This window comes from Pyrus communis, chromosome 17 (assembly GCF_041283825.1).
Source record: "Pyrus communis isolate YQ-2024b chromosome 17, ASM4128382v1, whole genome shotgun sequence".
NCBI classification, from domain to species: domain Eukaryota; kingdom Viridiplantae; phylum Streptophyta; class Magnoliopsida; order Rosales; family Rosaceae; genus Pyrus; species Pyrus communis.
The window spans coordinates 7877298-7892404 of NC_142581.1; the positions used below are offsets into that span (position 1 = coordinate 7877298).

At 35.9% G+C, this 15107-nt stretch overlaps 2 protein-coding genes across 2 annotated transcripts; both read right to left on the reverse strand.

Moving 5' to 3' along the window:
* Positions 1 to 955: 955 nt before the first annotated feature.
* On the reverse strand, positions 956 to 1774 carry LOC148689356 (receptor-like protein 7; the record flags this gene model as incomplete). Its single annotated transcript, XM_088688447.1, has 1 exon — positions 956 to 1774. A coding segment is annotated over one exon (819 nt), but the record flags the coding sequence as incomplete, so codon positions are not given.
* An 8618-nt stretch (positions 1775 to 10392) lies between these two features.
* Positions 10393 to 14413, reverse strand: LOC137709378 (receptor-like protein 6). Its single transcript, XM_068448472.2, has 2 exons — positions 11279 to 14413; positions 10393 to 10620 (listed from the first exon to the last, which is right to left on the reverse strand). The coding sequence occupies exon 1, from the start codon at positions 14259 to 14261 to the stop codon at positions 11325 to 11327; it is 2937 nt and encodes a 978-aa protein (XP_068304573.2). The 5' UTR covers positions 14262 to 14413; the 3' UTR covers positions 10393 to 10620; positions 11279 to 11324.
* Positions 14414 to 15107: the final 694 nt, after the last annotated feature.

Genomic DNA, 15107 nt, shown 5'->3' on the forward strand with positions numbered 1-15107 from the left:
ACGAGATTGGTTAAAAATCCTATCCGAAATTAAAACTATTTTATTTATTTATTATTTTATAAAAAAATTATTTAATATTTTAAATGGACTGGGTGCCAGCGCATTTTGTAGGAGTGGAGATCGTTTGTGCCAGCGCATTTTTAGACTAGGTGCCAGCACATTTTTTTTGGGGTGGAGATGCTTTGGCCTATTACTGTTCATTAGGGTCTATTACTGTTCACTGAAGTGGATAAATGGGCTGGGTGCAGGCGCAAAGTCTTTAGGGGTGGAGTTGCTCTAATTAGTATCCAGACTTTTTTTATGACTTTGAAAAGCAAAGTTGGTAGTTGTCGGGGTTTGATTAGAGCTATTTAGATAAAACTTTGCTTTAGCAAAGAAAGTTAAGTTTTGTTGGCTTTACGAACGTATTTCTCTACAAGGGGAATTTTACCGATGTTCAAAGCTAGTTATGTGGATGTAAATTTTAGTCATTTTTTTTCTTAACGAAAATCTACCTATAAAATAATAACATCTAAAATTAAGATCAAAAGTCTCATGCGCTCAAGATGATGGGGGGGTTTTGGCCGAAGAATCTCCGATGCTAAAGTTCGAATTCGAAAGAGAAAGTGTTTAGGAATTTTTAGAGAGAGAATGGTCTCGCATTTTAGTGGGAAAGTATGGCTATTTATAGGGGAGTGACCGGCCTTATTTGGAGAATAGGGGCCGGCCACATATGGTCAAATTGTGAGTGTAATTGCAAGATATTATGTGAAATAATATCTTGCAATTAACTTGGCAATTAATCCCAAATTGAATAGGAAAATTGGAAGTTACCTTTTGAGTGAGGACTTGATGAGGAGTGATGAGAGAGTTTTGAATAAATACTATTTTGATCACATTTGACTCTTCCTTGATTAAGTCATTATTGTCCGTTGCTTGAGTGTGGGAATCCCGGTGTGCCTCGAGGATAAATTTGTCATTTTAACCCAAAAGTCGTTGCTTGAGTGTGTGGAATTAGGCAACTGACCATGAAACTCGTCTCGGCAACATCCAATACCTTGAATGAATTGGTCTTGTTAAAGGTAGGAATATAACCGGCTAGGTTGAAGTTTTCATAGAAATCAAGTACCTCTAAGTTTGGTAGCTGGAAAATACCTATTGGGAATTCCCCATACAACTGACATGTCCCAAGTGAAAGAACTGTGAGAGAAGTTGCATTCCTCAGCATTTCAGGAACGGTGGAATGTATGTCCACGTCGCTGAGATCAAGTTCTTTTATGCTGGTGAAGTTTTGGATTAGGCTTCTCAGGTCGGTTCTCTTAAGCTCCAAATCATTATTAGAAGACAGATCAAGGGTTGACAACTTTGATAGCTTTGAAATTTCGATTGGAATTTGGCCAGAAAATACGGAATATGAGAGGTTTAGGTACGTCAAATAAGTAAGATCATGACCTAAACGTGATGGTATTGGAGAGAGATTGAAGTCATTATCTGAGAGGTCAAGCCTCTGTAAGTGAACGAGTTGAAAGAGGCTGCTGTTGGAACTGATAGAACCATAAAGAAAGCTGCTCCTGAGGTCAAGGCCAATGACATGGCGAGACTCCTCATGGCACTCGACACCATCCCACAAACAACAGTTGCTCCGATTTTGATCTCGTTCTCGCATCCAAGATCCAGTCTTTGGATATGCAAAAGGCTCATCAGAAGCAGATTTTCTGATCCCAAAGCTATGCTTGAATTGCAGCAAGGCAGAGCACTCATCATCATGGGCTATGGTTTGTGTCTGGACAAGTAAGAAACATTAAACCGCCAAGACGATCGCAGTCCCATCTCCTGACTTTATGTAATTGTTATTTTCTGGGTTTAATGTTTGTCAAATATGAGTCTCCCATAGCAAACTTAAATACACAAATTACAATGTGGTGTCTTTTTGCTTCTTTTTTCAACGATATAATTAATAACTAAAGTGAACAAATAAAAAAAAAAAAAGAACAGAAACGGCCAGGATTAGTGTATCTGATAATGACACTGCGGAACACATTTAAAATGGTCGTCCCGAGCAGCAGTAAAACATCAACGTAGAAGACTTGAAGTCAAGTGAGCGCTCTTCCTGATTAAGTTTTGTCCCGTCTGTCATGCTTATCACGCTAAGCAAGAGTCTAAAGTCTCTTTAAATTTTTATTTTTTTTATTTTTTATTTTAACAAAATCATCATTAATGATTCAAGAGCTGTCAAGTTCCCTAGAGATGAGGGGATGAGATCATGAGACCCGTGAGAGGGTTCTTGGAAAGAAAACGGAATGCTAAAAATGACCACTTGTTTCCTTCACAATCAAAACCCCAAAAATTCAAAAAATAAGACTAACTGGTAAAAAACCATATCTCAACAAAAAAAAAATGTATTGGAAAACAAAATAATAAATAAATAAATAAATAAAAAAACAAAAACAAAAACAAAAAGGAAAACGGAATTTAAAACCAATACTGGTCAAGAGTCCACGTAGTAAGTAAGTGATCAATGCAATATTGCTAACTGATCTTCATTAAAAAAAAAAAAAAAAGTAGATAAATACATAAGGTGAAAGATGCACTAAAAAAAACCAATTAAAAAAAAATAATAAATGAAAAAAATTGGAAAGAAATGTGGGATTGTGGGAGATACTGCAGTTTTCAAACTACTTTCAGTAATTGAATAAAAAATAAAAGATAAAAAAGAAACCTAAATACACTTATAGTTAGAACTGCTATTTTGCAGTTGAAGGCTTGAACCGTGTAATGGGAGCAGTTTTGTAGAATGCAAATGTGCATGAAAATAAAAGCAAATGTGGGATATGAAGCAGTTTTGCGGGAAGAGATGTAAATAAAACACAAAATAAAAGAATCTGAGAGAACAAATTGAAATTGTGTTGCTGGAGCCTCGAGGAGAAGATGAAATTGGCAAAAACCAACAAGAATTGGCCCTTTGACAAAGCCGGTAACACAATTCGTTTTGTGGTTAATTGAATTTTATTCCTCCTCCATAATTCTAATTTCTCAATTATTAACGTTTGTGTTTTATTCCTTAATGTTAATCTTCGCATGCATTTTTACAGGATTATTGAATAGAAGTTCTTCTACAATCAATCAATCTCTGGAATTTTACTAACAGTGGAACAAACAACGAACAAGGTTTGAAATTTGTTTAATTTGTTTTCTTTGTTATTAATATTGCCATTCTGTTTTTTGGGTTGTTGATAGGGGTGGTTCGGTATGGGATACCATACCGAAACTAGTATCCCGAATCCCAAACCGAAATTTTTCGGGACGGGAATTTGAAGACCAATCCCAAACCAAATTTTCGGGAATCCCAAATTTCGGGAATCCCGAAATATTTTCGGGATTTTGGGACAAATCGGGAATCCCAAATTGAAATATGAAATTATGAATTGTTCTTCAAATATATAATTCAAGAACACATTCATGAACTAGGAATTTCATTTCATTCACACTACCATTTAATTGAACACTGGCATGCTTGACTCTTTTTATCATAGTCAAAATTCAAATTAATTAAACTCTTTTTGCAATCTGTTGAGAGACAAAAGAATCAAGCCTTCTGAAATCATCAGCCATGGCAGCAGCAATAATAAAATCCACATGAATATCAAACAGAACATGAAAAATATGCAAGGTGTAGGGCATTCTAGGTTGCTGAGCATGAATTAGAAACTACTAGCATCAATTATAAAAGAATAATATATATATATATGTATAAATATATATATATATATAATAATTAATATTATATATTTTCGGTTTGGTATGGGATTCCCGAAATATCGAGAAGCCAATCCCGAATCCCATACCGAAATTTTGGGATTGGCTCGGGATAGCATCCCGAAAATTTCGGGAATTTCGGTTTGGGAAATTTTTGGTTTGGGATCGGGATTTTTTCGGTTCGGTTCGGGATTTTCGGGAATTTTTTTCCACCCCTAGTTGTTGAGGCTTTGGCAATGGTTAATTTTTTGTTTTCGTTTTTATCTTTTATTACAAATTATTCATTGTTTTATATGTTAGTTTTTATATTTGCAGTACTAACGTAATTTTTATTCATCATTTTCAGACTTAATGCAAAAGACAATAAAGTATGAACGTGATATTAGATTTCAAATTGCCATGAGCAGTTGCGATTTGATTCCACCTTTAATTGATTTTCAGTCTCTCAGGCATTTCCTTCCACCGTTTTCTTTGACTTTTAATTTCTATCTCTATTTTTATCCCGCGTTTCTTAACTTACTACCTTCAAGTTTCGTGGTTTTCAACATTTAGTACATGAAATTTTTTTCGTCTCAGAGTCATAGCCAAAGTGTTAATTTTGGAATAGTCTCATACATCTGTTAGTTTGGCTGTTAAGTCTCCCTTTAACAGATGACGTGACGCCTATATGGACACTAATTGGGCACCACATGTCATTAAAAAAAAAAAAAAAAACCCCAGTACCCACTTCTTCTTCCCCACCCTCCACCCTCCACCCATCCACCCATCCACCCCTCCATCCCCTCCACCCCCTTCGACTTCTCCACCCAAGCACCCCCTTCTCCCATCCCCCATCACCCACCCCTTGCCCACCCGAGCCACCCTTTGTAGTTCAATTTACTAACGAGCTCGACTTGCTTCTCGACCTCTGCAATTCTCACCCTGCGACCTCATTAACGGCCTCTTGGATTCTCACACCCGCGACCTCTCTCTTCTTGTTCAACTCTCCCAGTCTCTTTCTTCCTGATGATTAAGTTTCCTAGATTTTGTTATTTTACAAACCAAACTAATTAAATTGAACTACAAATCAAATACAATTTCATATAGCAATCTCCGTTACGAGACTCCATAGAAGTTCCCGATAATTAACATAAAATGTTTCTATCTGTTTCTCAGAATGAAAATCATAAAGCAATTTTCGCCAGCTTCTTCTTGATGATGAAGGACTTATGTGACAGCATCTCGGTACGGTTGGAGATGGGAGATGGCCCGATGGGAGAAGGGGTGGTTCGGGTGGGCAAGGGGTGGGTGATGGGGGATGAGAGAAGGGGGTGCTCGGGTGGAGAAGACCAAGGGGGTGGAGGGTGTCGGGTGGGGAAGAAGTGGGTACTGGGTTTTTTTTTTTTTTAAATATTTTAAAAACTTTTTAATGACACGTGGCGTCCAGTTATTGTCCACATGGGTGCCACGTCATCAGTTAACGGGAGACTTAACAGCAAGACTAATAGATGTATGAGATTGTCCCAAAATTAACATTTTAGGTATGACTCTGGGACAAAAAAAATTTCATGTACTAAATGTTGAAAACCACAAAACTTGAGGGTAGTAAACTGAGATTTACCTAAATTTCAAATATTGGGATAGTTTCTATCAATCCAAGTGCATTGTAGGAAGGCGGAGCATCATATGGCCATTTTTAAAGGTAACGCCACGAAATCTATTGCTTAATTTATATTTTTCTTATGGGTTGTGATGTGATTTTGTTCATATTTTATGCAATTGATCACTAGGAATTTGAAGACGAAGAGACAGGGAAGAATTGGTACTCTTGGTACTCTATTCTTGAAAATTTCGGGAATTTTGATTTTGGAAAAACGAAACTCAAAAGTTTCTCTTTATTGTCATTACGGTACCTTAATAATTTGCCCCCTTTCTTTGAAACATGTTTGTTAGTCTTGATCAGACATTGAACATATTAATTATACATGGTATGCAATTTTAATTGATAAAGAGAAGAATGATTTCTTTTGTTTTTTGTTACACCATATGTTCAATAACAATGATGTAGCCAGGTTTGCTATACAAATATTTTTTCTTTGGTACACCATAAGTTCAAACATGAAGTTTAAAATGCATTTAAATCTAACGGTGCAAATGTACATACTAATTCTATTTGTTTTTGCTTCGATGAGTTTGTGTATTACCTATCCCAAATATGTAGCTTACGTAGTTGCATGTCGATTTCATTCAATACATGTGAAAAGCATAAAATAAAATAAAATGTTCATGAAGTGCTATTTTCCATTGATACCCAAATGTTCTGTTTTTTGGCTATCAGTTGCATGTACATTGTTTATTTAGTTTTAATTATTTTCTTTTTCCATGAATTTTCTTTTATTCTTCGTATTTAAAATGGTGAATGACAACCACTTACCAAATGCACACAAAATAAAATAAGGGACGTTTTGATATAGGCCCCTCGTTTTTTTAATTTTTTAGACTAAACATACACTCCTTTTGAAAATTTGTTCAAACATTTTCCTAAAATTTTGGTTATTAATTTCAGTTTTTCACATAAGTTCAATTTTGTTTAGAATTTTAGTTTTTCACGACTTTTGCTAGACATTTTGTTTTTTTCTTTTTCTTTTCCTCTTATCCCTATATTTATGCATTTATTATCCATCTCTATGCTTTTTTTTTATTGTTTGTTATAATTTTACCTTTTTTTTTTTTTTGGAATAGAGTAGAATATTTATAAATAAAAAAAATTTCAGATTTTATTATTTAGAAGACCCAACACATAATAAAGATTTGTTTGATTATATAGCTACGTCTAGTTACCTATAATATGGACACATTTAGTTTTACAGTGGATTTGATTTTTTGTATTTCTTGGTACATTTGGAATGTAAATGTACCAAAAGGGTTATCTAATAGAGACATTTGGTTTTCTGGTACATTTGTGATTTTTTGTTCATTTGGTCTTTTGGTACATTTGGAATCTAAGTGTACCAAAAGGGTTACCTGACAATGGGCACATTTGGTTTTATGGTATATTTGAAATTTTGGTTCATTTGGTTTCTCTGTACATTTGAAATCTAAACGTACCAAAAGGGTTACATAACAATGGGTACGTTTGGTTTTATGGTACATTTGAATTTTTGGTACATTTGGTTTCTCGGTACATTTGAAATCTAAACATACCAAAAGTCGACACTTTTGTTCTCAAATGTATCATAAGTTTTAAGTATATTTTATATATATATATATATATATATATACACGTGAAAAAATATGTATTGAAGACTTTTTATTGAGACATTTTTAATAGAAAGAGAATTTTTTCTTCTTCTTTTAAATACTAATACTACGGTAATGAGGAATTAGTTAATTAATTTTTTATTTTATTTTATTAAAAAAATGTCATTTAATGCATAGAAGGGGATTGATGAAATTAAATTCCTATATTATAGGCAATTAGTTGCTAAGCTACCTTATACCTCTATATAAATGCATATAAAATAATGACATGGAAATTAAATAAATAGAAAATTATTGAGGTGGCAATTGATCAAAGCACCTTAATCAAATCTTTAAAAGGGATGAACGTTTAATCTAACAACTATAGAAAAAATGTAAGGCATTCTAATTTTCCCAATAGAAAAAATGTAGGGCATTCTAATTTTCCCATAAAACAAATATATGTAAAAAAAACAAAAGAAATAAAAGGGGACTCAAAATCGAAGATAAAAAGTACTTAATACTAAATCAAAGATCTGGTTTTAACATAAATAAAAAAATATTTGGGAGCTCATGGCGCCCATAATAATAAAAAAGCCTCTCGCATACGCAGGAGCGCCCAATTACATTTTAGTTGATCTTTTTGGCAATGAATAATACATTCCTGCAAGTGACCCTTTACCATAGTGTGGAAAGGTGTTGAAATCTTGTATGACGGCGTGGGTTCAAACTCCGTCGGTGGCAAATTTAACATCTAATCTAACAAAATATATCATTTGACAAAAAAGAAAAGAAAAGAGAAAAAAAAGAGCAATACAGTCTAGGGCAGGAACAATGAGAGTCTCCGCACGCACTTCATTTGCGATTTAGGGGGCATAATCTAATTCCCTTTGAGAGAGTCTCTCTATTTCAATTACATTTTAAGTGTGTGCCTAAATAGTTGGACGAGGCTATCTCCTTTGGCAATGGGATCAGATTTATTTTTAGTAATCACTTAAGAAATATAAGAATATCAAAAGCAACACATTTTTGGAGCGCGTAGTGGCTGTAATGCAAAAATGCCTCTCGCATATGCGTAAGCGCGTGCGAAGATGCTAGTTTGAATGAAATCCACACCATCTCAATTTATTTGGGTTAAAGTTGGATTTGCAAAGCACTTGCAAGGTCTTATAAAATAAAATAAAAAACCGAACTGAACCCAAACTTAAAAACTGAATCAAAGTCAAACTAAACAAAAAAACCAAAGAAAACCGAACTAAAGAGTAATTTCGGATTAGTTTTGGCAAAAAACCTAACGATTGAAACCTAACCCACCATAGCTTCGGGTCCGCTTCCCGATCATGATTTTCCTACATCCAAAGGGAAAGGTTCTTCCCTTTTTGGCTGGTTGTGGGTAAGGAGGGATTCAAACCTCCGATACCATGGTTCGTAGCCCCGTTAAGGGAAGCCCAGATTGTCAGATAATCGCCGCTCAGCCAGAATAAAGAGGGATCACTAAGTGGCATAATACACGGCCAATCAAGTGGTGAGGGTGTGTGGAGGGAGATGAGTAAGAGTATGCTAACTCTCCAAAATAACAAGCACTTGAAAAAGCACTCGTTATGTGCTTCTTTCGGGAAACACTTTAAGTGCTTTTGAAACTCGAAAATATTTTCTCTAAAAGTGCTTTCAGACATTTTAAAAGCACTTCTAAACATTCCCTTCATATAACAAATGCAACACAAAACAAAGACATGCAAAGACATATAAAAATGTGATTTTTAGTTAAAGTGAATAGTACCGGGGACTTTTCGTTAAAGTTCCCTATATTTTATGAATGTTTTGGTTCAATTCAGGATTCTTGAACGAAGGCATATGGGATTCCAAATCCCATACCAAAATTTTCGGGATCTGTTACCGAATGGTTTGGAATTTTCAGTTCAAAACGTTTTTGGTTCGGTATCGGGACTTTTTTGGTTTGGTTCGCGAATTTCAGAATTTTTTTTTCCACTCCAACATAACAATATGACAGAAATATGATTTTTTGAAGACTGAAAATAACCTAAATGCCCTTGTCTATAAATAGGTTATTTTCTCGAACGTAGTCATTGCATATTTCTTTGAAAAACTCTCTCACCCTCAAAGAACCCTAACCCCCAAATGGGTTTTTGCGAAAGAGGCGATGGCAAGGTACTACAATATTCAACAAGCAACCCAATTTCTCAAATCCCATTTACAAGGCGTTGGCGAAACCATGTAGGCTCCTAGGGGATGATTTTTTAATCTATGTCGATGATCTGATGCCTGGCTTGATTCAGTCTGCTCAGAATAAAAAAGCCAACCAAAGGTATAGCAATCACTTATCTGCGGCAAGGAGATCTAGTGTGTATCATTACCAAGATGGGACATCAAATTATACTAATATCTTAAGAAATCTGTGTTTTGACTATGGCCTCTAAATGTCCGACAGTCTTGAGGTTCATGTCACAAAGGGAGAAAGTTTTGGCCTGTAAATTGCTATTCTACTTCACTAGCCAGTTTAAGGGAATGTTCTTGCCTTGGATCGAACAGGTTGGTTGTGATTAATTTATGTGGGTATTGGGAAAACGGGTTTGGAATCACATGCCTTTGTCTACCACTCTAAAACCCTAAAAAATTCAATCAAAATTGCCTCAAACCTGGAAATTGGGTTTTGGAATCTCATGCCTTTGTCTTACCACCAACACAGAGAAATTGGGTTTTGAGTTTCGGAGTCAGATTTTGCCATGGGAGAGAGATTAGGGAAGATGGAGGGCGGCGATCTGAGAAATGAAGGAGAAGAGCCCAGTGTACACGATATACACATGATATGCTCACATATTTGAGCTCAACATAAACACTCAGAGCTCACAACTCTCTCTTCGAAGTCAGGAAAAAGCCGTGAGTTTTTATAATTTATATGTGCGTGTTTCGTCATTTCATTTTTGTGCATAATGTGCATAACTTGTACATAGCCAGTTTATTCTAAGAAAATAGGTCATTTCTGGTAATTTCCCTAAGTTTTATCATGAAGTGAAACGAATCAAAATAATATGCAAAGTAGAATCGAGAGTTCCAACTAAAAAGGTAAAATTGTGCATGTTTTAATTTTCGAGCCAAGCTAATTAAAACATAATGATCGATGTTACTTTCTCATACCAGCATCAATAAGCAATACGTTAAAACATGAATTCCATTTACCTAGTATTCAAACTATGGATGTAGCCAAATCGTCAATTATGAAGTGAGGATCGAACCGGTTACAATTTCATGATTATGTTACACTTTTGGGCAGAAACAAATCCTTCACGAAACACGCCTGCATGGCATAATCAAACCATAACATACATGGTTTCAACAACTTTAGCCAATGAAAATATGTTATAAATATTTTATGATTTTCTATATACTAATTTATAGATGAAAATTTTTAGGCGGTGCTGCGGGGTTTAAGACCGTTTAAGGTGATACTATTTTACATATATAATATATAATATGATTACAGACAGAGATGATAATTTTTACAACGCTATTTACATATATTACATGTTCAGATGAACCAAGCTTAAGATTGAACAAATGTAACCAGGAAAATAACATTGTGCAAAACTAATACGACCAACTTCAATCACACCGACAATCTACTCTTTAAGCAAGTTTTCGACAAACCTGCAATAGTAAAATGGACAAATCAATAGATTATAAGAGATGAATGAAATTTATAATTTATATATCATGAATGGATTAATGAAGAATCGATCGTAACGGTAAATATAGTAGTCATACAGATTAAGAAGCCATTCATCATATAAGCTAGCCCTCATAAATTCATTTGCTTTAACTATTCTTCTAGCAATTGATAAAGAAAGCAAGCTGCCAGCTATGCTGTAGTTTGTGTAAGTACTCCCTAATCATATGACCAATAATTCATTTGAAAAGAATCCCATTTTTTCTCAAAAGAAAAGAAAAACATAAAGGCATTCCTAGTGACTATATATGCAAGCATGTTAGTTTCGATTCAGTTGTCATGTTTTAATTTATTCCAAGTTACTTTCGGAAAGGCAACTTCCTCATTAAGGTTGCCAAAAACCTTCTGGTGGCAAACTAAGGCAGCAATGCCAGAAGATGCATGCAGTAAAATTTTGGGTACTCACTACTCAGTTAGAAATATAATTTTAGATACTCACTGCTCAGAAATATAATACAACTCTCACAAATAAATGTTACACTTATTAACACCAAGCATGCATCACAAGTTAGAATTAATGTTTTTAAGGAAACCTCGACGACAGCATGAGAGAAATCTTATTGAATAAAAAGAAAGTACCTGAATTGGCCTTGAAGAGCCAAACATTTCATGGATAAAATAATGACTATGTCCAGCGTCCCTTTCCCTTTGTGCCTCTTGGCTGCCTCTTCCTGCTAAATTTCTCCACAAACCATTCATGCTTGTTGTTTGCCAAAGTGTTCCCAGAAATCACTCCAACTATTAGTCCACTAATGACTCCGGGCAGAACCACGTACCAATCAAACTCAAATCGAAATCCCGAATCTTCACCTTCTTCAAGGATTGATGGTGGTGGTAGCTTTGTGCTCTCAGAATCCTTGCATTTCTTTGACAAAGGCTTTCCACACAAACCCGGGTTTTCTTGGTATGAATCTTCTAGGAATGTACCAAACTGTTGGCCAAGTGGGATAGGCCCCCAAAGACGGTTGTGGGATACGTTGAAATATGCAAGAAAATTCAGTTGTACCAAATTGCTAGGGATCCTTCCTGAGAGCTGGTTTTCAGAGAGATCCAATGATTCAAGAGCTGCCAAGTTCCCTAGAGATGAGGGGATGAGACCCGTGAGAGAGTTGTTGGAAAGGCTTAGAAAATGAAGGCCTCTTAGATTCCCAATTATACCTGCCGGAATCTCACCTTCAAATCTATTACTTGAGAGATCAATGAGTCTCAAAAGATAAGGCGTATCCAAATATTTCAACTCAACACCTTTAGCAACAATCGTGATGGTGTATGGATACTCATACCAGATTTTATGTGGGTTGCCGGTTGAAGAGACTTTAAAATAAGTTTGATTGGCTTCACCAACAAATTTCATGAAATTCCAGTTCTCTAGGTAATTTGAGGGCAACATACCGGAAAAATCATTGTTAGATAGATCAATGATGCACAAGTTCGGGAACTCGTGTATAGTTGCAGGCTTCCCAATTATGCCATGAAATCCATTATGCCGCAAAATGAGAGCCCTTAGTACTGGAAGTGCCCCTAACGAAGATGGGAAGCTGTCGCTGATGCGATTGTTTCCAAGATTGAGAAACTCTAACTGAGTGCAATTGGCCACTGTTCTTGGCAACTTTCCTTGCAACCGATTGAAACTTAAATCAACCATTTTCAAACTATTTTTGTTTGCACACAATTGAGGAATATTGCCATGGAAAGAATTGTTCCTTAGGTACAGTACTTCCAATGTACTGGAGTTCCCCAAACATTGCGGAAGCATGCCACTCAAGTTGTTGTTGGACAAGTCAAGAAGTTGTAGATAATCCAAGCAGCAAAACAAAGGTGATATTTCTCCACTATAATCATTGTTTGCGACATCATAAGCTGTGATTGATTGTGGCGGAACTGGCAGTGATCCTTGTAACCTGTTGGACGCTATACCAAAATACAACATATTTTTCCATGGAAGAATGAGTGGATTTTGGTCAAAACCGGTTAACAAGTTTCCAGAGAAGTCAACATTCAACAACGTATCTGTAGTTGCATTCCAGAACCATTTTGGTATTTGGCCATGAATGTTGTTATAAGAAAGGTGTAGGTCGTACAATTCCTTTTGATTACTTAAAAATTCAGGAAACTCTGTTAAGTTGCACCAAGACAGCCGCAGAATTTGGAACATAGGAAGAGTAGCACTCAAATTGGATTTGATCCGTAGAGATAACTTGTTGTTTGATAACCGAAGATCCTTTAACTTCTTGAGGTTGGAAAACTGATCAAACTCAACTGATCCCCTCAAGTTATTAAAGGAAAGATCTAGAACAGTTAACTGGGTCAAATTCATTGTAACCCAAGATGGGATTTGACCAGTTATTTCATTAGTGCCCAAATCTAGATATTCAAGGTTGGTCAGGTTAGACACAAAACATGGGAATTTTCCCCTTTGGTTGGTATATGAAAGGCCCAAGTGATAAAGTTTGGTTAGCTTTCCAAGCCAAGACAAGGATTCGGAAACTAGAGATTGGTTTGTTGTTGTGAAAGAACTTTTGCCAGGAAAATACATGGAATCATAAAATGAAGAAATGTCAAGATACCTGAGCTTGGTAAGGTTCCTGAGTGAAGATGGAACATGGGGATAAAAGTTACAGAAATGGATGTCCAATAGATTTAAGGAATGAAGGTTTCCGAGAGAGGTAGGCAGTTGACCGGAGAAGCTTGATTGCGCAACTGTTAACTTCTTCAAGGAATTGGTCCTGTTAAAGTTTGGAAAATAACCTGTGAGGTCTAAGTTCCAGGACACATAAAGAACCTCTAAGTTAGGTAGGTGAAAAAGGCCAACAGGGAATTCCCCATACAAACCAGAGTCTTCAAGTTTGAGAGATGTGAGAGAAGATGCATTGACCAAGATATCAGGCACAGTGGAGTATATGTCTACCCAGCTAAGGTGAAGCTGTTTTATGTTGGTCAAGTTTTGGACTAGGCTTCTCAGGTTGGCCTTTGTCAGTTTTAAATGGAAATGATTTGCACCATCACGTTCATGTTTTTCATTGTAAGACAGATCCAGGGTAGACAGTTTGGACAACTTGGAAATTTCAGATGGAATTTGGCCAAAAAAAGACGACTGAGAAAGGTTGAGATATGTTAGGCTCGTAAGATCATGGCCTAATCTTGACGGTATTGGAGAGAATAAGTGATTATCTGAGAGGTCGAGCCTCTGCAAGTGAACAAGTCGGAAGAGGCTGCTGTTGGAAGTGATAGAACCATATAGACAGCTGCTGGCGAGGTCAAGGCCAATGACATGGCCATACTCCTCATAGCACTCAACACCATCCCACGAACAACAGTTACTCCGATTCCGATCAACTTGATCTTCTTGCGACCAAGATGCAACCTTCAGATAAGCAGATGGATCATTAGAAGCAGACATATTGATCGTAAGGCTTTCCTTGAATTGAAACAAGGCAGAGCACTCAGCGAAATGCGAAAGTGTTTGCACAAACGAAACACAGTGAGTAGCATTGAGTAAAAGCAAATTAATACAACCTATAAAAAACAAGCTAAACCATGAAGACCCCAATCCCGTTCCCATGTCTGTTTATCTTTTCCTGATTAAACAAAACTCACACAATGAAGGGAGGAACTGAATGTTGAAATCTAATGTTCAAGTTGTATGCGTGAATGATGAAGCCAAAGATGCTTCAATCAAAAGAAGCTTTTACACAGAACGCTCTAGTTTCCTGTGTATGAGTTGGAAAAGCCTGCCCTTTAATAAAGTTCATGGGAGAAGACAATAATTGTGTGAGATGGTCAAGTTTCCACACCACACAAATAAGTTGAGTGGTTAAAGAAGACAACAATTGTGTGATAGTCAAGCTTCCACACCACACAAAGAAGTTGAGTGGTAGTTTCCACAATAAAAAAAATAAAAAATAAAAGGAAGAAGAAGAAGAAGTTGAGTGGTTAGAGATATTTACGACCATATCTTATCTAGATACATGAGACTAGACCTGGCATTCGTGTCGTGTTTCTTGTGTTCGTGTCGTTTTCGTGTCATACCCGATAGCTTAACGGGTCGTGTCGTGTAATACCCGTTAAAGTAAACGGGTAATATGACCCGACCCGAAATCAACCCGTTAATATTTTCAGGTAATATGACCCGACCCGTTACCCGTTAAGAAAAATATATTTTAAATCAATAAAAATGAAAATGAAAAACATAATTTGACCCAAAAAAATGTAAAACATAATACTAAATCAGTATATGCATACTAAATTTCGGAGTTGACCTCTTAATGAAAGTTGTAAAACTTTTTATTACGAGTGATTACATTTTTCACACTTCTACAATAATTATTATTAATTTTATTAATTTTTCACTAAAATAAATAACATTGTTCATGAGATTTGGAGGGTTTTAAAAATCTAAACGACCATG